This window comes from Etheostoma spectabile, chromosome 7 (assembly GCF_008692095.1).
Source record: "Etheostoma spectabile isolate EspeVRDwgs_2016 chromosome 7, UIUC_Espe_1.0, whole genome shotgun sequence".
NCBI classification, from domain to species: Eukaryota; Metazoa; Chordata; class Actinopteri; order Perciformes; family Percidae; genus Etheostoma; species Etheostoma spectabile.
The window spans coordinates 12,040,575-12,065,495 of record NC_045739.1 but is presented as its reverse complement, the minus strand read 5'-3'; the positions used below and the strand labels follow the sequence as shown (position 1 = coordinate 12,065,495).

Genomic DNA, 24,921 nt, shown 5'->3' with positions numbered 1-24,921 from the left:
TATATATATATATATATATATATATACATTGTAATTCAATGTAAGCATGCTAAACACAGAGCACTAGTCAGGTTAGGTCAGCAGTCATGCATAGAGTATTGCTGCTTATATTATAAGGTTTTCACATGGGAAATGAACAAAAAGTGCTCATTGACCTTATAACAACTGTCCCACTCCACATAAAGCTTGCCAATGCAGTAAAAGTGCTTTACAAGGTGCATGGTCATAGGCTATAAAAGAAACAACTTACAATAGTAAAAATAGTACATAAAAACTTAATCAGGTAAAGTAAGATCGGCTAAGACAGTAAAATGACAAAATAATCACATAAAAGTGTATCCGAACATGGTTGGAATTGCTCAACAAATATAAATATATAAGATTTAAAAAAAATATATTTTAGATATACAGTATCATTTGGACTATACTGCAATCAATAATTACTTTCATAATCAATAAATCTTTCAGTTCATTTTGGGTAAACTGGAATGAAAATAGTGAAAAATCCCCGCCACAGTTTCTGAGAACCAGAGGTAATGTCTTTTTGTTTCTTGTTTTGTTGGAACAACAACTGCAAATCCTTCAGTTGGAAGACCTCCTAAGTAAATGGTTGGAATGATTAATTGAGTATCAAAATTGTTGCCAATTAATTTTACTTTGATTGAATAATGAATTATTTTGGACTAATAATTGACTAATCACATCAGTAAGAATTACTGTATTAGGAATTTCTCATATTCCTCAGCCCTGTGCTAACTGAACTGACTGAATCCCAACAGAAACATCAGATTTAAACAATGAAGATGAAGCACATATTTTATTTTTGAAAGGCAGTCCACAGTAACATATTGCATTACCCATCCAACGTGTAAGCTTTCCATCGTAGGAGAGTGTTACCCTCAGTGAATATAAGATGGGCAATAAGACTTTTTAAATTTAATTATATTACAACTTTAATTCAAATGTGCTTTTGGTCAGCTATCACCTCAAAGCAATGAATAATGTCTGCCGTGCTTTGTGTCAAGCAGCTGTGAATTCTTTGGTGGCCTTGTCATTGTGGTACCAAAAGGTTCAAAGCAGTGACCTTGCAGGATTTTACTGCTTCTGCATTGCTGCAGTCCGAAAAACTGCAACCCCTTTTTTTGAGTTGGCAGCAATGCAGTGGGACGTTCTCGTTTTCCTGCAGTCTGCAACAAACACATCCGCACTATCGGCAGAATCGCACATGACCAACAATCCATTTTACAAGGGACACCTTTTTCAATCAAGTGTTAACAATAAATCAAATAAATATTTTGTGATTCTCTAGACAAAACCCTTGTTTTGTATCTTAAATCAAGAGCACACTATACATTCAGCAGATGTGCTGTTTGTCTGTAAAACCCTTAATGAGTGTGCACCTGGCATTGAGGCCATTCTCCCTCAGCTGCACTCATTAGGTCTACTGTGTTCGCATGGTAATGTTATTTTTTTCAAGGGTCTCAAAATGCAAACACAATTTTGTCATTAATACAAAATGCATGTGTATGGTGAAAACAAACACGTTAAATGAATAAATCAGTCTTGATGTAACTTTTATTAATCCCTTTTTTACAGTTATAACTTATGACATTACACTGCAACTGATAAATTAGGAATCAAACATAGAAAAAAGTACATCTTATTACTTGTTAATGAAACAAAATTAAATTGGTGACAAAAACAAAACACAACAGGAAAAAAAATGAATCTGTCATGGTGAGCCGAGCTATATTTTCTGAATAAAAGGGATTGTTTTTAGATTGTTTTTGTAGGTTTTACAAATTGCTGCAGTGTTAAATGGCCAAAAGCATGCTGGGAGGTTGCTTTCATTCACACGATGGCAGCAGAGGACCACAAAAGTACAAAACACATTGTGAAGACGTTTGATGCTTTGATCCAATCATAAATATTGTGGAGGCTGTTAACAAAAAGGCCATGCACTCAGGTGATCTATCTTCAGTTAATTCTTTATCAGGTCCTCAGCTGTTTGTTAATTTCAATGTCCGGAAACATGTAAAAACTTACAGTAGCAGTGGGATCCATGTTTGCTACAATGCTGACATGCATCTTGTCCTCCCTCTCGTGATCGCTGATCCCTGGGCCTCTATTGCGAAGAATTTCTGCGGCAGTATACTTGCTGATTGCTTCGTTCTCACTCCTCACAACAACCAGCTAAGACACTGCCAAAGAAACACCCACAGCAGCCGTGTCCCTCCGCCTGCCTCCCTGCCTGCCCCACAGCCTGCCTTTCCTGAGCCGGATCTTGGGCCTGGTTGGTATTTGTTGTATACTTCCACCTGTGAGTCTGGCACTACGGACACTCACACGTTTCATGCCCAGCTTCCTGGTGGTCATGGTGGTTGGACGGCAATGGCATCGCAATAAAACCCCCTGGGGGGTGGCGTGGTCCCATGCCAACAGCCAAAAGCTCTATAAGAGAAGTAGGAAATAATGATTCAGTAACAATTGCTCCATGTAATAAACCTAATTTGGCCTAATACATTGTAATGTAAAATCTAAATAAATATCGGATCCTATTTAGGAATTAAGAATTAAGATTTCACAGAGGCACCTTGCCCGTACTGCTTAACTTAATTTTATATACAATAACTGTGATGCATTGATAAGTCTACGCTCCTGCTGCCCAAAGTGACCCAAAGCTTGTTCCCAAACATAGCCTAGACTTCTCTAGGCATATGCAGCAATACTTTAAATGCACACAACTTGGGCAAACCCAAACACCCTCGAACTAAGAATAGTCTTGCCATGACTCATGATTCTGCAACAAAAAGCTCTGTTTGATTTAGCTCTCATCTATTTGTGTGTGTGTGGCTATATGTTCACATAAGTACTATATAATGCAAATACCTGTGTGTTTATGTAATAAAGGGACTAAAATCCCCTCGCTATCAGTTGCATTTGCTCGCTGCAGTGCTATTTTGGGCCAGCTGACCACTCCATACTGTCCTCTCCCTGTGGAGTCTGCTTGCTTTGCTAACAGGACAACATGGATACTAGAGAGCAATCTGCAGTCACTAGCAAATGAAGAAACAGAGTTGATGAAAGAGATAGAGAGGTGTTGGGAGGGATGTTTGGATGACATACAGTTGGATGAGCGTCCTCTATCTGGTGTATCTTTACTGTTTAAATCTGCAGCAAGGCTATTTGTAGCTCTCCATGTCTGCTTTTGGTGCATTTCATGACGCATTTTTGGTTGTATAACTGGAAGTTCCTCGCGTGATGGGGGCTTGGAACATCTTGGCCTTATCTAATATCAAAGAAAGTCTTTAGAGTTTTCTATATTTTTCTTAAGAAACATGTTTGTGATGTGCTTATAATAACACAAAGTAGTTATTCATCTGCCTGTGTCTGACACACACAGACACAAGTGACAAACACAGAAACACCTCTTGGCCTTCCTTTAGTTTGCTAAACGGCTGCATCCGTGTCTCTTTGTAGCAAGCCAGACGCTTGCCTTCACTGAACACATGATGAGAGGAATTATTTCCTGTTCAGGGCTTGATGTAATCCCTAATACAGGATTGAGGAATGCCAGTGAAAACAATACCCTGCTACTAAATGAATGGCTGGCTGCCTCATTGCATCTAACAGCAAACAGCAGCAGCAGGAGCCGCAACAAGCCTCGACTCACAAACCTGTCCACGAATGTGTTTCAGGCCTCAGGCTGGGTTCACCTCTACTGACAGAATTTTGTCTTTCTATTGCTGCACTATTTGCCCAACAAAGAAAAGGGTAGTGGGAAATTTGTTTACAAATATTAGTGTGGGAGTGGATGAATAATTGTCCTAAAATGGGCAATATTCATCACTTAGTTAAAGTCTGCTATCCAGACTGCGACCAATAATTTATTTAATTAGCGATTGGTCTGCCAATTGTTTTTTTCAATTTATCCACTGATCACCTTTCCTTAAATCCAATGTGGAGTCTTCAGATGTCTTTTTTTGTACGACCAACAGTCGACCATATTGCTGTCACATATTATCAAGGAAAACCCTCACAACAGAGAAACTGGAATGAGGAAATGTTTTATTTTAACGATTATTTGACTTTGTTTGCTGCAGATAAAGATCAATATTATTATTTCATTCACAATCTTACACAAGGTATTAAAGTTTTTTTATGTTATTTTGTGATGAAAAGTTCTTGCGTGGAGTTCTTGCGTAACACTTTTTTTTCACACTACGGCTGAGTTCAGGTTTGGCTTATTTGGTTGGAGGATTTGTTAGAGAGCAAACTATTGATTAGGAAAAAGTTTGGGTAATTGTAGTGATTTTAAGTATCTCATTGACTAACTTTGAACCAAAGAGGTGCCTCACCATATTAATTACATTAACTTGTTTTTTTAATATCTATTTATCCTTCTTTTTTAAAGTTATTTTTTCCCTTTATTAGATAGCCAGACAGAGATATGTGAGGGGGGGGAGGAGAGAGAGAGAGGGGGGGGGGTGACATGCTGCAAAGGAGCCACAGGCTGGATTTGAACCCGGGCCCGCTGCGTCGAGAAGCAGGCCTCTGTACATAGGCACCCGCTCAACCCACTGAGCTATCTGGGTGCCCCTATTTATCTTTCTTAAGAATTGACATTTGTCCATTTAGTAGAATATTTGTAATATACAGTGACAAGTGTAATAGTACACAAAATGAAATGTTTTTCTTTTTTTTTAAGTAAGTTGGTTTAACTTTTTAGATGTTTTTATTTCAAATTAACAATTTAAAGCCACCACTTGAGGCCTTTTAAGTTGATAGAATATGATAAGAAGTAATAAAAGCTTGGTCAGGAGTAGTATCATCTACCTTTGTTTCAAACTTTTTTGGGGGTGAGAATTGGTTTCATGACCCTTCACTTATCAGTGTTGTATGTCAAGGTGCAGTGTGTTAATTCAATGGTTTTGAGTCTTGTCCACTTTGCCACTAGCCCTGGTTACCAGAGTTGCACCAGTAACTATCTGCAGGCTTGATGACACACACAAGTAAAATGCACATATCATAGTATAAGACACTAAATGATTATTATTCTCAAGTCACTTGAGTGACTAATGTATTTGAGTTTTGACATACAAGGTTTTTACTGTAGAGCTAATCAGCGTGACAACGTGGATAGTCTCACACAGTTGTCTTAATCTGCTTTTCCATGTGCAGCAAGTGTAATCCTCCTGTCAAACATACAGTCATTTTGTAAGCAGGAATCTTCATCAGCTCTGACTCCTCGCCTGTATTTAACCAGACACAAATCTGTTGTCAGACATGAGGAACTCTGAACTCTTTATCTCTTTGGCCTCTGCTTTTAAGAAAAGGAGAGGCGGCCTGCTGGGTCTCCTGACGAAAACCGGCTTGTCAGTCTGAACAGAGGAAAAAACAACAAAAACAGTTGTCCCTCTCTGGATCAAACTGTGGTCAGACAATGGTCATCATGTCTCTGGTGGTGCTCTGTCTGTGCGGAGGTTATTGTGCCAATGTATGATTGGTAACTGTGTTTGGGTGTATCACACTTCTCTGCATTCAGTATCCTTGTGAATAGTTACCATGGAATCATATTAGCATCTAGACTCGGCTTGGACACTTCTACAACACACTTTAAATTAACATTTTCTCATATTTTCTCATTTATAGTTCAATCAACTTACAGGTCTTATTAAGCGGGTCTGAAGGCCTCATTTTAGCCTATTCTTATTTCCCCATACTAATTAGTGTTTCTGAAGTTTTACTCAAAGTAAAGGCTTGCTGTGCTTTTCTTTGAGATAATAATTAACCTGGACGCTCACAGAAGTGCCCAGTTGTGATATTACATGTCAGAGGCTTTTATTCACACGGTTTTAACACTCACCAAGCAGCGAGGCAGCAGTGGAGCTCCTCCATCCACACTCTTCTCCAGGGAGTGCACTCTGTTGTTGACATCAACAGGAGTCTGTCCATGGTGCAGCAGGGATTTCTCTTTGTGTGGGTCACTTCACACTGGCAAACTGTTGACCACAAGCATCTTCTCTCTCTCTTCCTCTCTCTGTGGCTGTCTGTATCTCTGCCTGACTCAGGCAGTACAACAAGTCAAGGCATGTTCCAACACGCCACCAACAGCCGGACTGGTTGTTTGAGCCTGCTCCTAGACCAGAGGGGGAGGAGCAGAGGATCAGAGAGGGGGGAAACCCAGAAAAAAAAAAAACAGCATGACTCAGCCTGCTTCAATCGGTTAGCACACACTACCTTTACTTTGAGCACTTTAACACATGACTGAGTTATTATTTGAATATGCATTAAGATTGGTTCTCTGTGTGACATGGTGAAGTAAGATTTCTTCACAAAAACAGAGGTGGTGAGATGATATGAGGGACAGCGGCAACTGACTGAAAAAGTCTTAAAGAGAAGAGCATTTTTGAATTGGACTGAGTTGTCAGATCATCGCTGCTATGTTGTAAATCATAAAGTACAGCAGTGTAGTACAGTTTGCCTGCAGGCAGTGATTTCTTTCTCTTTTCAACCTCTCTGCCCAGCGGGTGGAAGCACTTGACAATGTTGTCAAATGTCTTTTCTGGCTAATGCCAAAACCTAAGTCTTTACTGGTAGAATTAGAATGCAAGTAAAATATATCTTAAAAATCAGCAACAAGATTGCTTTTTTATTAATACCTATTTTTAGCAAGTAGTCCTGTTTTCTTTTTCCCAATGCAGAAATAGTAGTTTACAGAAGCTGTAACCGAGCACCAGCACAGTATCCTAATGAAAGCTGCTGATTCATCAAATCATCTTATACAGCAGGAGGTCACATCTATTAGAGATGAAGCTCATTGAATTACATGACTGTGAACATCTTAGGACATGCATTAGGTAAGATATGGAAAACCTGTGAAATATTAATATGTTCCTTTATTTTTGATGTTAAATGTAAAATAGGAATTTAAAAGCAACTCATTACTGTAGCGGATAAATAATCTTTCATCTGTTCCACCAGAGATATAAATATGTATAAACAAATGTACATTTCATTCTATTCAGCTACACATTAACCGTAACAAAGGTGCAGAATCATCACCATCAATAAGTGCTAATTATTCAGAGCTGCTCTGATGCAAGCTGGGGTTTTTACTAGAGGGGGGTTTATGCCAGTTCATCACTGCTGTAGTGGAAGTTGATCACTAGGCAGATTCTAGCTGCAGCGGCAGAACCAGCTCAGCAAAACTCACTTGCTACAATATGGTCTCAATCTGGCTGCCTGAGCATCTCCAAAGCACTGAACTGTACAGCCCTGGTGCTGCTCACCACTGCAGCTCGTCGACAGACTGATGACCTTATCAATGCAAGAGCGAAGTCAGTATGATGTTATGCCCAGAAAGAACTCAAAGCACTTTGCTGCTGGTTGGAGGTTTGTCTTTTCCCCACTGACGGCAACCGGAAAAGCTGTACAACTTTGTAGAAGAGCAGTAGATGTGTATTTGCCTGCATGTACTTGCTTGAATTTATTGGAAGTGATGATGCGGCACTGCTTTTGACAAAAGTGCCAGCATTAGTTTCACCAGTTTTTTCAATAGCTAAATCATCACAAAAAAGTGTAATTTACACACCTTCGTACATGGGACACAGACTATAACTGAGGCCTTACTTTTGCATCTGTGTTAGTGGGGGTGGGGGTAAGGAACCCCTAGCCCAGCAAGTTCAAAGCTTGCTGCATTGATTACATCATCGGAAAAGGAGTGCTGGAATGGGACAATGCACCATTGGGGGAGGGGGGAGCACGGGGGAGGGGGGCACCTGCTAATCTCACCATTGCCCCCCTGTGGAGCTCCATGAGCAGTGTGTGTATTTTTGAGTGTGTGTGTGTGTGTTTCTTTCTCTTTCTCCTCTGTCTCTAAAGTGAGCCTAGAACCGTCCAGAGTGAGATGGCCTGCTCTCCCTCACATTCTCCCCCAATGTGTCACGTGATTGAAGCACAGTCTGTGTCTGAGAGAGAATGAGGTGCATCCCTCTGTTTCTGTCTGTTTGTGTGCTATTAGAGGCCAGCACTGCAGGAACTCAGCTGCTGCAGGACACTGCAGGATTGCTGCTCGGATGCTGGCTGACTCTCTCTCTCTCTCTCTCTCTCGCTCTCTCTCTATCTCTCTCTCCTCTCCCTATTCACTCAGGCAAATTGAAAGATGGTGAGAGCATGTGCTGCATACTTTTTCAGCAGGGGGTGAGTGGAGGAGGAGGGAGGGGGGCGGCAGAATCACAGAGGTGCAAAGCATGCCGGCGAGGTGCTGTGCTGGGACACTGTACCTCTGAGAGAGACTTCAGTAGAGAAACTGGAGATGTGGAAGGAGGAGGGAAGAGGAGAAGAGCCAGTGGGAGGTGGGGGGAGGGCAGAAGTGAGGTGCAAGGAACATCAGGTGAGTGCGGCAATTTCCTTTGCTGGCAGTGCAGCACCCTCCCTCAGTAAAAGTCTGAGCAGGACAACTGCAGATGTTCCAAGATGATGTCAGGCTCCGGATGTGGCGCAGACCTGATTTACAGTTTGCTATCAATCTGTTCCCTCGCACTCGCTTGCCTGCAGTGGGAAGAAATCTGAAAGGCCAGAGAGATGCAAAGCTGACGACGCAGGGCTGGCTTTTTCAAGGTCTTAGCACAGTTACCTGAGGTGAACTCAGAGCGGACCGAGCCTGCATACTGGCGAGCTGACCTGTCTGGATCCATCATCCAGACCTGCCAGACACGTTTCAGAGCACAATTTGAATACTGACTCACTTTTATACTGTATGGAGCTTTTTTCACCCACAAACTATTTTTACATGGCCTTTGAAAAGGCTTGCAGTTGAGCGCAGATGGTGCAATATGGCATAAAAGACAAAAGTATATATTGACTTTTAGAGCAAGAGAGTTTCTGAGATACTGCTGCCACAGAGATATTGCCTTTTAATTTCTGATTTTATCTAACAGACAAACAAAAACATATCTAAACACATGCACAAACATCTCACTACTTTCCCTCACACAGTTTGTGCTGAACTCTCCAAAAAGAATCACACAGAGCTGCACTCTGCCCTGCATCCACTTTTCAGATAGCAGAAAAGTACTAGTAGCTAGAGCACAACTTCATGACTGCACCACAGCTCCCCTGTCCCATGCAGGCCACTGTATCCTCATTCTCATTCCCCCATTTTCAGCCCACCAACAGCCACGGGTACAATAGATCCTTCATACTGTCCAGCATCATATTCACAAAACAGTATGTGACACATATGGGACTGTCTGTACTCTCCTAAAAGGTAAGTCAGCAAAGCTGAAAGTCCCCTCTAGTGGAGAGAACTCTTTGCGTCCTGGTTAGTCATTTTGTCCTCAGTCAAATGCAGAGTCTTCTCAACCAACAGCTATCTGACACGCCGGCTGCTATTTCCAACCTGACCATGTGTTAGACATGGATGAGGGAGCAGTGGAGCCTGACTGCTAACCTACTGGCTGTCTGGCTGGCTGCTGCCTGGTTATTGCTGGTGCAGAGGAGGCACTGATGAGACACTGCAGGCATGCAACACCAACATACGCACATCAAGTCCTATCAGGCTGATTTAAGAAGTATACTGTCCCTATGGAAAGAGGTAGACACATAAGAAGACAACATAAAAGATAAATAAGAGACTAGAGAGGAAATAAATGTTTACCTACAGATGAGTCCCGGACGGCATCTCACCCGAGGTGGAGAGGAGGAAAACTTCTCTGCACTCACTCTGAGCCTCTTGGTTGCTGGTGAGGTGCTTTCATGGCACTGCAAAGTTGACTGCAGCATTGCCTCCTGAACAGAATGACATTGTTTGCACTCTCTCTCCTCCCTCTCTCTCCCTTACTCCTCCTCCTCCTGTACGCGCTGGCTCCCCCTCCTCTTCTTTGCACGCTTGCTGGCAGCATAAACTGCACAGCTCAGCAGTGTTCCCCCACTGCCGCAGCAGATCCTGCATGAGCTCTGCGTATCTGAGTGGGATGGGACTTTTAAAGGGGAACGCAACGTCCAGGGTCAGTGTGTGTGTGTGCACATCCTCAGTCTGCCCTCCTCTCCTCTCTGTTCTCCTCTGCAACCCCCACCCCCAAGAATCATCACTGTAAAGGACTCCTCACAGGAGAGACCCCCTCCACACACACATAATTCTCCATTCCCTTTTTTTATTTATTTTCACACTTCAGCAAAAGCTGCTGTGAGATATGATTGTGCTTAAACATCAATGAAGAACAGTTTTCTTTGAATAGAGGCCATCTCCTCTGTTGTGCGTTAAAACTTGTCACAATATCTCTGAAATCTAACAGTCCTCTGAAATTGTCCGGAAGGATTTTTTCAGGAATGAGTTGGCAAAAAGATGTATTTAGGAACATTTAATTAAAAAAACTACATGTAAGATCAAAAGATGTGACACATGCTTCAAGCTTAGTTAAAACAATCACAGACTTCACCATTTTTAAATTAGTTTGTGATACAGTAAAAAAAAGTGGTTGATTTAGTTATTTTACCCATAAGGACTCGCTAAGAATCATGTTTCAACCAAATGTGCCAACAAAACACAAGGCACACCACAGCGTTATGGCACGCAGGTCACCACACAACGTTTCGATAAATGAGCACTAGTCATCCAATCAATAAGTGAATGTCGCTATCTAAAAGCTGCTGTCTCAACACCCGCACCCAAGTGTCGCAATTCTTAAAGATGCAAAATCCCCTTCAATGAAGTGAAATGTCATTAATCTGCAATCCCTATTACCTGCCTTTCATTACCCAAGGTGCACTGCTCTCCTTGTGCTGTTCTGCAGTGCGCTGAAATATAGAAATAACTTGACCAACCAAATTTGTCTTTTGCGCGTTGTACAACTCTGTGAGAGTGAGATCATCCATCATTTAGTCAGCCAATAAGGTTGAACTTCAAAAACCTACTTGGTGGTAGACTTCCAGTGATGACATTTGCGGTGAGCTGCATTGGCTTTGTCTGAATAATGGTGGCTCTATTATAAATTGTGTGCAACTGTGCATTTTAGCCTTCAGCGTGGCTTGGCTGTTCTCTGCAGCAGTGCAGCGCTCCCGGCTTCTCACTGCAGGAGCAACGCTTTTTTTTTTTTTTCATCATGACTTTGTTCTGCCTGGGCCACCTAGTTGAACCCTGGGATCTTTTGTCCTCCGGTGCAAAATTAGGAGCTGCCGGCATCTCAAAATTAACATATCAACCGTGAATCCATCAAGTCGAGGGCTGTGCTTGAGCAAATTAGAGTTTGTGAATTATATCAGGGCTTTTCACCCTAATACGTTTGTATGACTGCCAGCAGTGGCACATCTTATGTGCCACATGCTGGAACCGATTGCTGAATCATCAAAACTCATATAAAGGAACATCTCTCACATAGGGATTAGCCACATGAGACTATCCATCACTCAGTGTCAGTATAAATCATTGGCATGCATCGTGCAAATTATCCATCAGCTGAGAGCAAAACATTTCTCCCTGCATGTACAGTCTGCATGCAGTGCTGCTACTGCATCAGTCTGCTGATCCTCGCAGCATCTGTTCGATCCTCTGTACTTTGTGACACCAGGGGAAAATGCTCCCGCCAGCATATCCCTCACATAGCCAACGCAATTCTCAGTAATGGCATCCCCAATGATGAATAAGCCATGAGGAGGGGCCCTTTTACATGTCCTATTAGATTACTTCCCAATGCTTTATACCTGGCTACTGTCAATTCATCTCCTCTGGCTGCGCACTCTTCTTAATATTCTCAGTGTTTAGCCCAGCCAAGGGCAGAGTGTATAAATGTGTGTTAAGGCTCATAGGTCATATGAATGTAGAGATTTGGAGTTGAGTCATCTTATGCACTTAGTTGAATGTGTGCATACACGACTCTTACTCGTGTTTATGATTTGCATTAAGGTCTGGGAAAGCTACCTGACTATTAAATTCTTTTTGCAGTTGATAGGAAAACCTAACGCATCTCTAAAGGAAAAAGAGTTACCTATCAGGTTTGTACAGTCTTGACACATACAGATAATGGAGTAGAGTCTAACCATCAGCTGGTGAGTTTGCGTCTTTTTTTTCTTTTTTTTGCCATTCACAGTCCATTCCTCAGCTCCATTGATCTGTCCGGAAAAGATAAAAAAGACACAATTGATTCACAAGCTCAGCAGCTTGCTTGGTTTACACATCAATTTAGACTAATTCTCAATAGTCCTCAGTCAAGGAGGAAATTGCCTTGACTGAGGACTGACTCCTGGTGCTTTGAAACTGTAGATTTAAAAGCCATGCTGTGAAGATTTTCTCTCTTTTGGGTATACTGCATAGCAGAATTTATTTCTGAAAATCTGACGAGATGGAAAATAAAAAAGGATTTCTCTGCATTAGTGATCTTTTCAAGGATATTCTCAAGGGAAACCTGACTTTTCCAATTGAAGATGTAGACAAGGGAGGTAAATGAGGCTAGCTAGCAATGAATTCACTTCACAAAAATCTTTCTCTCTCTACTCACTTCAGTCAGTCTGGGATAAAGATGGACTGAACAATGGGATCCTGATTCTGTAGACGATGGCATGTGGTGTGTTTTACTGCACCAATGCTTCTTTGTTGACTGCATTTCTGCAAAGCTGAGCAGATTCCTCCTATAAGACCAAAAGAGTGGATAAGACCCACTGTCGACAACTAAACAGGTGAAACAGTAATGGCTGTACAGAAATAAATGTAAGCACACAAACATTTAGAACTGTGAATTCACAACAGATAAATTGCTCCAGAGATATTTTATTTTACTGACAAGAAAACTTGTTTATCAAAGAATCACTCACATTACTCACAGTGATGTTAAAGATCCTGTTTTGAAAGGCAGAGTGTGAGGAGTCATCAGTTTCTCCCTTAGTCGAAGAGGTATAGTAGTAAAATATCTATGATGGATTGACATTTTGGTGAGCGGCTAAACTTCTGACAGCTGGCTGCTCTGTTGTGTTGAATGAGCAGCATTCAGCAGCAGCAGCTAGTTTGTTCTCTACAGAGGTGTTGAGCACACAGACCAGTTTTAGGCCCTCATATACTTATAATATCAATTTTAAGCATCCCTTCAGTATGTAAGATTTCAAGATAAACAGTAAAAAAAATTAGTTTTATAAATTGTGTTTTTGCTTGGCCTTCTCTTCAGCATTTTGTGTATTTAAGATGACTGCAGTTAATAGTGCACATTGTGGTGCAAGTTATGTAAATATTTCTTTGCATAGAGAATGAAGACTTTGGACTTTGTGTTAAACGTATCTGTGGCAGTAATATTGAAGCTGTAAACCAGCTAAATTACACCTGTAAATAGTCAAGGCTGAATTGCGCTTCTTTACGCTGAACAAATTCAAAGCAGAGGCAAGGTGACAGTCTATTTACCCTGACAAAAAAAATGATCATTTTGAAAGCACTCAAGGACCTCACTTTGATGAAAAATATCCTGTACAGGGACCTGCCCCAGTCCATCAATGTAATGCTGCTCTTTTTTAATTTTTTTTTATTAAACATTAAGATTTGTGTGATTGTAAGTCAGAAACCAACTTTGTGTTTAATATGAAATGTGCCACTCTACTGAATATAATTTTCAGTGTTATTTTCATCTGCAGAGACGTTGTTATTTTGATCTTTTTCCCTGCTGCATTGTGTTCTGTGTTTCAGGTTCATGGAGGAGTGTTGCATATCCTCCACAACAATCCGTGTCACCTGGAGATGTGTGTTGACTCCTGGCCTACATTCACTACTGCCATTTGTTACCATCAAAAACAGGTACACGGGCACATATATAACTTATAGGCTCCTCCAGAGTGTCCGGTTGATGTATATCCGCCTGTGAAGGATTTCAGATGCAGCAGCTCTGGGGGGGATTCCTGACATCTGCACCTTCTTCACAAAGAACCCAGAAACTGTGAGAAGTCTGCTGCTTAATGAGAGATTCAGAGGTAGTGTGGCAGAATGAAGGAAAAACGTTGCCATGGAAAGACAGAAATGAATCTTTTTCTCTGTCCTCATTCAACTTCAACCCCATTGTGGCTCAAAGAGAAGTCTTTATGGAGAGCACACACACATGTATACTTTAATTTAAAAAAGTCTCAGTCACTTCCTTAAACAGCTGGGCACTTGTTAGCAAATGTTACTCAAACAGGAGTATATAGTTCATTCGTTGGGAACTATTTTTACTCGTGAATTAATATGCACATTTAGTGTGCTAGTGAGCATTAGGACGGTCCACTTGGTATCAACTCAAAATACATTACATAGATATTTCAGGCTTTGGAATACATACACAATACTTTTTAGACAGATCAATTCATTGTTGGTTTTGGTCTTTTCAAGAAACATGTTGACAATAAGACTCATAAAGTCATGTCATGCTACATAGCCTTGCATATTCAAACATATTTGTGTTTGTGCTTGTAAATAATGTGTTGTCACTAACTGAAACTTCCAAGAAGCAGACATTTTTATCAATACTATATTTTTAAGCAAAACTAAGTCAGATGATTCTGTAACATGTAATTTTGTTTGCCCATGCCATGATTAGGGATGCACCAATTTGATATCTTGGAATAATATTGACGGCAATACCGACCTTTAAAAAAGTGGATCAGGTCTCACAGTTGAGCTACACTAAATTCAGTGTTTTTGTCAATGTCTATGACAATTTTGTGTGTATGCTATGAGTCACATTCTTTTAGTCACAGCATTTCTTCAACTCATGTTACCATATGTATAATGATTCCTAAGAGTTCCATGCAGTGAGGTATACAGATTTTAAATGTGGGAAAAGGGAGGTGTCAGATTAGGATTCTGTGTTGGTAGATACTTTGAGTTGGGGCATCAGTATTGGGTAAGAAAAAAGATGGATCGGTGGATCCAGGGCCATAAGGAAGGTAAATCAAAACAAATCATCACTTTGCTTATGTGTCTCTGAAGGGTATACCAATATCACATTGTCATCTCATCCAATAACTCGCTTCTTGCAGTGGGCTCGATATCAAAGAATATGGGGGTTTCACACCTTCATCTACCACAGGCCAGAGAATATGGACTGGCAAGAGTGAGTTTCTGAAATGTATTAATGACCTCATTTCAAGGCAGCGCCATTATTTTTGAGAGTTAGATTAGCAAATATAATATGCATTTCCTTAGTTTGTGGTCATGATTTCTGTTCACATTTTTCTCCGCCGACCAGGAAGGTGTTTCCACTGCCAATTCCCATTCTGGACAAATCCCACGCGGAGCTCCTCGACACATTTGCCTTATGGAAGCTGCCAGAAAAGCCTTGACCACGTGAGAATCTATATTTGCCAATCTGCCAAACCCCTGTGTGACAGATGTGAAGCGTCGGCCCGACCTGTGTCCTGGATGCTGTCTAATGAGCTGTGTGAGCTGAGGATGGCCTACACCCCTACCAGAGTACAAACGGGCCGGCCACCTCCTGGCTCTGTCTCTGGCTCTTATCCGCAGGATGGGCTCCGTGGGTCTGCCCATCTACTGCCACGACAACCAGCAGAGCCAGGCCACCATTAACGCTGTTACCTTATCTAGCTTCTCTGCTTGTCCCAGTATGGAGAAGATCTCAGTGCTGCTAATATGCAAGGACAGTGTCTGAGTGATGACTAATGGCAATAAAGTTTGATGGAGGATTGAAACCACACTGGAAAAGTAATGTTTCACTGTAATAGCAATTGCTCTCCTTGCTGTGCTTTTCGTTTCCTTGCAGTGCTGAGGGGATGCTGCGATTCAGAGAGTTTAGTCCATCTCTGAAAGCAAACTGCAAATAGAACAAACATTTTCTGCAGCTCATGGGTGGATTTGATGAATAGGCCAGCCATGCTGCTCTTTTTTATTACCCGTAAAAAAAAAAATCCTCAATGTGAAACAATTCTTTAAGTTCAAAAAATACAAAACTTCCGTTTAACCCTACGGCATGTACAGAGGGAAAGACCCCTTAATCTGCAAATCACCCAAAGTGGCTCTTGTCCACCTGGGACACCTCCCTGGAGGTGTGCTGTTCCACTGCTGATTGCCTCTGTGTTTTAGCAGCAATGCACCATTCAAGTCTGCAGGCAACTTGACAAATGAGCAGCGATCTGAGCAGAGTGGATGCTCGTACTGCACCACACATCCTGTCCCAACCACATCCCCCATGTCCCGCAGTGGTGCACCTCTTTTAACTGATGCCCTTTCCTTTCTCTAAATCTTCAAGTGCACAGTACACGCTAAATACATGCTTGCTGACGTGTGTACAAATAATAATATGGCTAAAAGAGTGCGTAAACTTATTAGTGAATGTTTTATTTTGGAGTTGATTATTCAAATAGGCAACTATTGTGATAATCATTTAAGCCACTTTTGAATATATATACAATGTATTGTATTTCTTTTGGATTTTTAGTTTATCAAAACAAGAAATTATCATTCATCACCTTCGGTTCTGAGGACCTGTGACAGGTATTTTTATAGACTAAATAAGATTAATTAAGAAAATAATGGTTAGTTGCAGCTCTACTTGTACACAAGTGTGATTAACAGTTTGTGTAAAGGTTAAACAAATTGGAGAAAAACATGAGTATTCCAGGAGTGAATGATTTTCTAAAACTCACTGTCCATGCACACTACTTTAATGAGTGAATATTGCAGTCAAAAGATTTCTGCTTTACAAAGCTGGACAGCAAAGGTATTAAATTGCAAGCCATCTACTGAAATATGAGATGTCTTCTCACCTACAGCATGAATCTATTTGAGTGCTCAACCTCTACAGTCAAATAGCTGTAGGATGATTCAGAAAAAAAGCAGCAGAAGTGTTTTATGCAAGCTGCATCGGTTGCAGATCTACTCATCTCAATGCAGATTTGTGAGCCAGCGAAGAGGAAAAAAACTGAGAGCATGAAGTACCTGACGGCTAAACTAGTTCTGTGCTTCATCAGTATGTTGCCTGCAACGGCAACCATCACTTGAGGACAGCATCCACCCACTGGTCCTCCTCAGAAACTGCATCTCAGAACTAGCGAGGAGGTGAGCGTCTGACGCAGCATGCAATCACTCACCTTGCTGCTTGGACTTGCCTCGGTGCAGCTGTCCACACATTACCCCCCAGCAACACCCTCCACCCCCATAGAGGCAGTGCACTTTTCCTGCCGTGGAGTAGGACGTACTATCGATCCTGCTGAAATGATGGTTTCTAAAAGGGAGGCAGTAAGCATGTCTGCGCTCCCCTCCTCCACTGTGGAGGGCCCTGAGATATCACCAAGCTCAGCACATTGCACCACATCAGTGCATGGGAAAACGGGATTTTCATGGGAGATGAGCTGAGGAGAAGGAAATTCAAGCCTCCAAGCTGTTCCCCACCAAGGATGTAAAATAAGCCATATTACCTTCAGACGCCTTACACAGTGGACAAATAAGGTCATTTTAAATGTGTTATTAATTCCAGTCCTTGTCACAGAGAAATCTCATGCCAAAAGGAAAACTCTGTATGAGTGTTAAAGTTAAGAAGGAAATGAGGATAAAAAGGATGTTTAGTCAGATCTTTGTTAGTTTTAGCACTTGTTCAGGATGAGCACATATGCCATCATGTTATTCTGAATGAGTGATACATTAATGAAGTAGGGCTTTATGTAGACAGAATTACCAACCTAATGTGAGGCTCTAAACCTCAGGCATAAGGTATCTGTTCCAGAGAAACCACTAGATGGCAACAGTGCCCTAATATTTCTCAGGTGAAATTTGGTGCATGTGTGTGCGCTGATTTACACAGCAATGCAGATTTAGATGACATTATAAGCAGGCTTTTTCATTGTTGCTAGTGTCCGGTTCACAAACTAAAACAAAATAGTAGTTGATAATTATTTACCGGGGTCACTATTATGGAATTAACTAAAGGAGCTCTTGTTTCTGAAGAAATTTGCTTGAAAGATAATAAGTGACTGCATCAGTTGTCCGGCACATGAAGGTTGTGTGCAGGGTACATGTAGCCTACTTGTCAGTCCAAATTGATTATCCCTCACCGTACTTGACATTCCCCTGGGGTCAGTGTGTCAGTGGAGTATGATTCTGACTTACTGAGCAGCAGTGACTGAGGTTGAGGATCTCCACTCGTCTTAATGTCATTCTCAGCATTTTTTTAAACCAGGTTCGCGAGGTACTGAAGACCTGAAGGTCAAATTTAACAACAACAGTGTGCCCGGTGTGTCAGTCCATGAGTGATCATGGTTCACTGGTGGTGTCGATAATGTCATGCCACTTCTGATGTTGGTCTTAGGGTGTGTGTGTGTGTGTGTGTGTGTGTGTGTGTGTGTGTGTGTGTGTGTGTGTGTATTTTTAGGACACTGTTTTTGAAATAGCCATTATAAAGCAAGCACACACAGGGAATATGAACCCACCAGAGAGTGCCACAGACTATGAATTATTGTAAAACTTGCCTTGTTGTAGAACTAACAAAGAGCTCCTCCCCCTCCTGCCCTCTGCTGTGATTCGTTGTGGTGTCGTCACGTGACTCACTGACACAACGTGCAGAGAGCAGCGACTCGCTGTATCATTCTACAGTGCCTAATAACTAATAATTTTGTCACTTCAATACATATAATAAAAAATATTGCCTAAAGAATTGATCATTCATTCACCTCGGAAATAATGAAATGCTCTCCCCTACACCTATTTTTTTAAGTAAAAAGATCGATTTATGGTATCAGACAATCGGACCCTATATGTATTTGGTATCGGATCGATACCAAATTTTGCAGTATCGCCCACCACTAGCAGATGCAGGAGACCCGGAAACACTGATCAATCAGAGCAGACTGGGCTTTTTCAACAAGGGGGTTTAAAGAGACAGTCACTTAAACGGAGCGTTTCAGAAAGATAACGTAATTTATTTTTATTTTTATTAAAGCATGTAAACATATTCTACTAGAAACCCAGAATACGTAGAATAAGTATGAACCATAGACTGTGTGAACCTGTGATGTATAAGCAGCTGTAAATCTTAAAGAAAAAAGCTGAACTACCTACTACTAAACTACTAAAGCTACCAGTCAACTGTGAAATGTATATTTGTGTATAGTTTCATAAATACATTTACAACGAACAAAAAAACAACGCAAAATCCGCATAAACTGCGATAGCAACATGAAGCTGATTTTGCAGACTGTCAGTGGGGAGGTCCTAATCTAGTATAGCGCTAGCAGCTGGGAGCATTTTATCACGTGATGCGAGAGATGTTAGAGAGCAGCCATCATCATTCTATCTAATTCATGTCCAGCCTGAATTGGTAAAAGGTAAGACGACAAGGAAACGGAAAACTAGATGGAGTAGGGGAAGACTGAATCCTCTCGAATTTGCGTGCCATCCTCTCCTGGTCTCGTCCTCTCTGTTGTTTCCCAACTCAACAAGGTCTGTTTGCTGTGTGCTTTTCATCCGCTTCTCCCTGTTTTCTGCTCATATGGTGGCTGCTGAAGCGCTTGTTTCGGTTTCTGTGTTTCTCTTTACTTACCATTTACATACTTGATATCAAACGAGGGGTCGTCACTTCCCAAACAGTCCTGTATAGAAGGAGTGACGAGTTGTTTAGTCTTCGCTTATTAGCATTAGCCTTGTTTGGTTGCTGGTTATGCTAACACGGTTGGTGCTGCTTGTTGTGTAACTAACGTTTCGAACGCGGTCGAGCTTCAAGTAAATAAAAACAAGGTTTCAAGTCTTGTTAGCTTAATTCATGCACTGCTCTTGTCTTATGGTCGCGCGTGGACGTTCCTTAAGCCAGGAGCACACGACTACCTGGCCGAAGAGAGCCTACTTGAAGGATAGGCTGCTTTTACATTAGCTAGCATGGCAAGCTACTATGGGTTAACTTTTCCAGAAGGCCTACATAACTCAGTTGGCAGTTTGAGATATACTTACCTTAAACTAAGACAATACATTGTACTTTCGTTAAGGTTAATATACGGTTTTGTTGAAACTGCTTTAGAGAGGTGTTCGTCAGTGGTACTGCTTATTGCTTGTATTATAAAGGGAGGTGTTTTCTGATATATTTCATCATAAGACAGAAAATACTATTCAGCAACAATTTTTAGTACAATGGATGACTTTGTCTTTAGTAAACATTATAGTTTATGCACTCAGCAGGTCAACAAACAAGCTAGGGCTTAAGTTCAGGTGGGACCGGTTTAAATTAGACCTTACAATAGAGACAACTGTTTACTTGGCGCAGCAAATCCAGCAACCCCTTCCTCCTGCATGTTAATAAGCTCCAAACCAACCCAGGGGCCCAGGAACCCCAACCAGGCCGGCAAGTCCAGGATCCCATCCCACATATATCCCTCCACAAGCCATTTGTTATACTACTAATGTGTATGTTTGTTTTGAAGTCCGTGGTGAATGTGGGAAGATCTATTTATTGTTCTGTTACTTTTAATTTACTTACTGCATGTTGTGTGCGTTGTAACTAATGTGGCCCTTTTCCACAGCGAGAGGAATGGTGAACTCCTGGCTCAAGGAGTGTGCAAATTAAAATGTTTCACTCCGCCTGAATGCTGGACAGGCATTGAAAAAGATATTGTTTACATTTAGATGCTGGCCACCCGCTGCTTGCTTTTTCTTCTCTGCTGTTTTCCAATCACTGAACAGACATGACCCATTTAAATGGTTGTTTACTTGCATTAGAAGAAGAGCCAAAAGCCCTTCTCAATGAACTCTTGTCTACAATTCAATTAGAGTGGCCTTCCCAGCAGCACAGTTTTCCACATTACACAATGCTCTGTATAGCATAGCTGCAACACATGCTGAAATACAAAGACCAAAGAGCAGTAGCAGTTACACCTGCGGCTTCAAAAAGTCTCATTATGTCTTTGGTATATTGATACTTAATTCTGAGTGTGGGGTATCAGACCACGGATTTCACTGTAAAATAAGGGCGGTACTATTGATCTGTACTTGTCCCATTGGCTTTCAGATGTCTTTAAAGTTTTAAATGAAATGTAAAAATAAGCTAAGATGTTGTTGGATTGGGTCCACAGAAAATGCCCCACAGCTATTGGTTATTGTAATGGAGCCGGTGAAGTAAAACACCAAAGGTATTCATCAGGCTTTTGTTGTCAGGTTTCTGAGTTCCTGAAACCGTGGTCCCGCAGCACCTCAAACTTGAGAAGCGTTATTTTATTTTTTTAGGCAGTACATTTTATTACTGCTTTTCCTGTTGCTCTCTGACTAGACAACCATAATAAGAAATGGCTGGATTTTTTTTTTCTCTCCTATTTTTGGAGATGTGGGAATAGTAACGGAGTAATGTGTCAGCTCAGTGAGGCCCTGGGATTTACTATTGTGCTGTTTAGTGTGTTTATTCATGTTCATTAGCTTTTGAGAAACCAAGACTGTTAGTTATATCATAAAACCCAATCACCTGTTGGTGTTATGATTGAGGGTGTGGGTGTTATTATCTCAAATTCTAGGATTGACTCTGCTTTATCAAGAAAAGCTGGTGAAGAAGTAATACATAGAATTTTGGACAACTAATCGAATCAGGTTTTAATTTAATTTTTTCTTCATGTTCCTAAATGAGTTACTTAGCAAAAGGAGCACATAACAACATGGGTGTTTACCATTTAGATCTTTAAACACTAAATTTAAAATGAATGTTTTATAAACTGTAGAAGCTAATCTGTAAAGGTGATGATTAATGATATATAGCCTTATCTTATACAACCCTAGTTAGTCATGTGTTCAGAAGACTGTGTTCACAGCAGCTAAAACCTGTCAGTTCTTACATGCTGAACTGTAGCCCTTCAATCAGACATTGTGGCCAGTGTATTCTCTGTAAAAAGTCCAATCATTATACATAATCTTTTCAACCTTGACTGAGTGGCAGAAACTTGTTGGTCTTGTCTTTCTCGGTTGGCTCGACATTATAGTGAACTGGTAGGAAGGTAAAACGAAGCCATAGAATCTGACTGCTGCAGACTTTAGATTAACTTCAGATGGTTGAGATTGGGTGAGGAAAATATGTCACACTGATATAGTACCTCTTTGCTATGGTCAGCAGATACATGTTTTCTTGCTGTTGCTTTGTGATAATGCTGTTTTTGTAAATCAGTTTTTTGGTTTACATCTCAGAAATCTTAGGCCATGGGACACTGCCTTCAAGTTTATTTGCTAAACCTTGCATGAGAACAATGGGGAAAATACAACTTTTTAGGCCGCTTAACAGCCCTGCATTTAATATCGGTTGTTGTCCAATGATGACCAAATGAATCTAGTTAAACCATTGAGTAAATTAACCATTAAATGTAAACACACGCTAACATTTCCAATAAATGCAGGATGATGTAATTACAGCAGATGTACCATTTTTGTCGCCATCAAAGGTGATCATAATAAGGATGGATTTACAATTTAACTTATGTTTAGCTAACAGTTGTTTTGTACAATCTGATGCTAATGTTTCCTGGCCCAAACTGAAATAATCCTAATTAGATAAGGGTAATAATGAACTTGTTTGTCTCATCTGCTTGAATCTCTTCTAATATCTCCAGGAAGGCTTCAAAACACACCCTGTGTGAGCTTCGCTGTCTGCAGCTAGTGACAAGAAGGAGCAACAAACCTGCTTCTTGGGTTGCAGGAGCAAGGTGGAGGAGAGGGTCTGAGGCTGATTACTCCCCCCATTGGTATTTGAGGAGGGGGGAGGAAGAGGAGGAGCAAGAGGGAGCTGCTATAACCACCCAGAGCATGGGGCAAAAAGTCCCAGGTGGTATTAAAACCATTGATATGCGAGATCCGGCATTCAGCCCCCTGAAGCTGGAGCTACAGGCCCTGAGTCACACCAAGCCGTCTCGACTGGATCTGCTGCTGGACATGCCACCTGCCAGCGTGGACGTCCAGGTCCAAAACTCATGGAACAACGATGACCGCTCCCTAAACATCTTTGTCAAGGACGACAACAAGCTGGTGTTTCACAGGCACCCTGTGGCGCAGAGCACGGACGCCATCCGGGGCCATGTTGGTTATACAAGGGGACTGCATGTGTGGGAGATCAGCTGGGCTATGCGTCAGAGGGGCACACACGCTGTGGTTGGAGTGGCGACAAGTGACGCCCCGCTGCACTCGGTGGGCTACACAGCTTTGGTAGGAAGCAACGCAGAGTCCTGGGGCTGGGACCTGTGCAGGAGTAAGCTCTACCACGATGGCAAGAATCACCCAGGAAAAACCTATCCGGCCTTCCTCGAGCCAGATGACACCTTCATCATACCAGACTCGCTTTTAGTAGTCTTAGACATGGATGAGGGGACTCTGGGTTATATAGTAGATGGACATTATCTAGGGGTGGCATTCAGAGGACTTAAGGGCAGGAAGCTGTACCCAGTAGTGAGCGCCGTGTGGGGACACTGTGAAATAAGAATCCGGTACATAAATGGACTTGATCGTAAGTACAAACTTTAAATGTTTTTGAAATACTCCGGTTATTTCATTCTCTCATAAGCAAGGGTGTTTTGCCATCCGAGATGATGTCTTGTGTCCAGCTCTTACACAACCAGTGGCTGCATTTATTAATGCAATGAACAAATGTGTTAGTCATACTGTCTAAGCAGGACACATTATTACAGAGGGTTAGACTCTAGAGCTGACCTTTTCAGAAGCTTTGCCTCCCTAACAATTATGTAAAGCACTGATAGCATGACATTTGTGTTCTTTCCTGATAGTCCAGATTACACATGAATTGATATTTAACTACATCCCTGAATCACCTTTTCTCATAAGAATTATGTCACTGTGTCCTACTCTTGGTAAGGCATTAACAGAGACAGTCTCACTGTAACCTGCCCTAGCTTTTGTCAACAACTGTACTTTGCTTTTGTTTTTAAACTGTGCGGTGGCCCCTCCATTATAGATGTTGGTGTTTATTGTTTTTAAAACATCCAGTGGTCCTTTTTTATGTACAACAAAAACAAGCTGCTTGTTCTCCCCCAGACAACTGGTAAATGATTCTGATTTGATGAATTATTCCATGGTTAAAGGTCCATAAGCTTTAAATTGAACACCCACACAGGTGTTTATAGTTAATGTGGCTGATTGGACCTTTTCCATGACTGTGTAGGTGTGGTTAGACTGAGTGATTGACATCTTCCTGAGTCCACTGTTAGTGTTATAGTGGGACAAATGACACCTTTGTTATCCTTATTGGTAGAAATAATTTGTAAACTTTAGAAGTTCCCATCAAAGCTCTGGCCCACCTTCAACCTGAAACAAGTCTAATCAACCGGAATAACTGAAAACAGGTTTGTGGTTGTTCAGAGGCTTTAAATGAGGAAATTTAAGTCCTCATCAAAACATGTTGGACTACCCGCATGTCCCAAGTGCTGTCATTAGATTTTTATGTTCAGCTCAGATCCCTCGACCCAGTTTAGGCCTGTGGAAACGAAGCAATACAGATGCAGCAGTGATATGCATGAAAGCCAGCTTCAAGTTTATGACATTCCTCTTAGTGGATGTAGAGAGGGGAAATCCTTCATCTTATAAATTGATGTTAAATGCAGTTTCTCTCAAAATGTTGTTAATCCTGTGGCTGTTTGGAGCCCGTATGCAGTGTTGGCACTGCAGCTGAAGATCATGGCTGCGAGTAAATTAGTTTTAAGTTGAGTATTAAAATTTTACACTGAATGTCTTGTTTGTCGTCAATTTCCCTGGTGGAAGTCGCTGAGGTAGTTAAGCAACTCCACAGTGGCATAGCCCTAGGGATTGATGAGATCCGTCCAGAAATGCTGAGAGCTCTGGGTGTGGTGGGGCTGTCTTGGTTGACACGCCTCTTCAACAGTGCATGGAGGTCTGGGACGGTGCCTAGGGAGTGGCAGACTGGGGTGGTGGTTCCCCTTTTCAAAAAGGGGGACCAGATGGTGTGTGCCAATTACTGGGGTATCACACTTCTC

The 24,921-nt window shown here is 41.5% G+C and overlaps 1 protein-coding gene and 1 long non-coding RNA gene across 5 annotated transcripts in view; one reads left to right on the top strand and one right to left on the bottom strand.

The window, feature by feature from the left end:
• Positions 1-1,794: 1,794 nt before the first annotated feature.
• Positions 1,795-9,849, bottom strand: LOC116692764 (uncharacterized). The gene is made up of 4 exons (XR_004332773.1): positions 9,662-9,849; positions 7,217-7,320; positions 5,867-6,139; positions 1,795-2,451 (listed from the first exon to the last, which is right to left on the bottom strand). It is a non-coding gene; the product is annotated as an uncharacterized LOC116692764 (long non-coding RNA).
• Positions 9,850-19,154: 9,305 nt separating this feature from the next.
• Positions 19,155-24,921, top strand: part of spsb1 (splA/ryanodine receptor domain and SOCS box containing 1) — a 9,091-nt gene continuing 3,324 nt past the window's right edge. Inside the window, exons 1-3 of one of the 4 annotated variants that reach the window (XM_032521271.1) lie at positions 19,155-19,402; positions 22,534-23,420; positions 24,596-24,600. In XM_032521271.1, the coding sequence (XP_032377162.1) occupies positions 22,727-23,420; positions 24,596-24,600 (699 nt within the window). In that variant the 5' untranslated portion in view covers positions 19,155-19,402; positions 22,534-22,726. Of the gene's footprint in view, positions 19,403-20,047; positions 20,357-22,533; positions 23,425-24,595; positions 24,601-24,921 lie in introns of those variants that run through there. The other 3 variants (XM_032521272.1, XM_032521273.1, XM_032521274.1) reach the window with 3 other exon arrangements.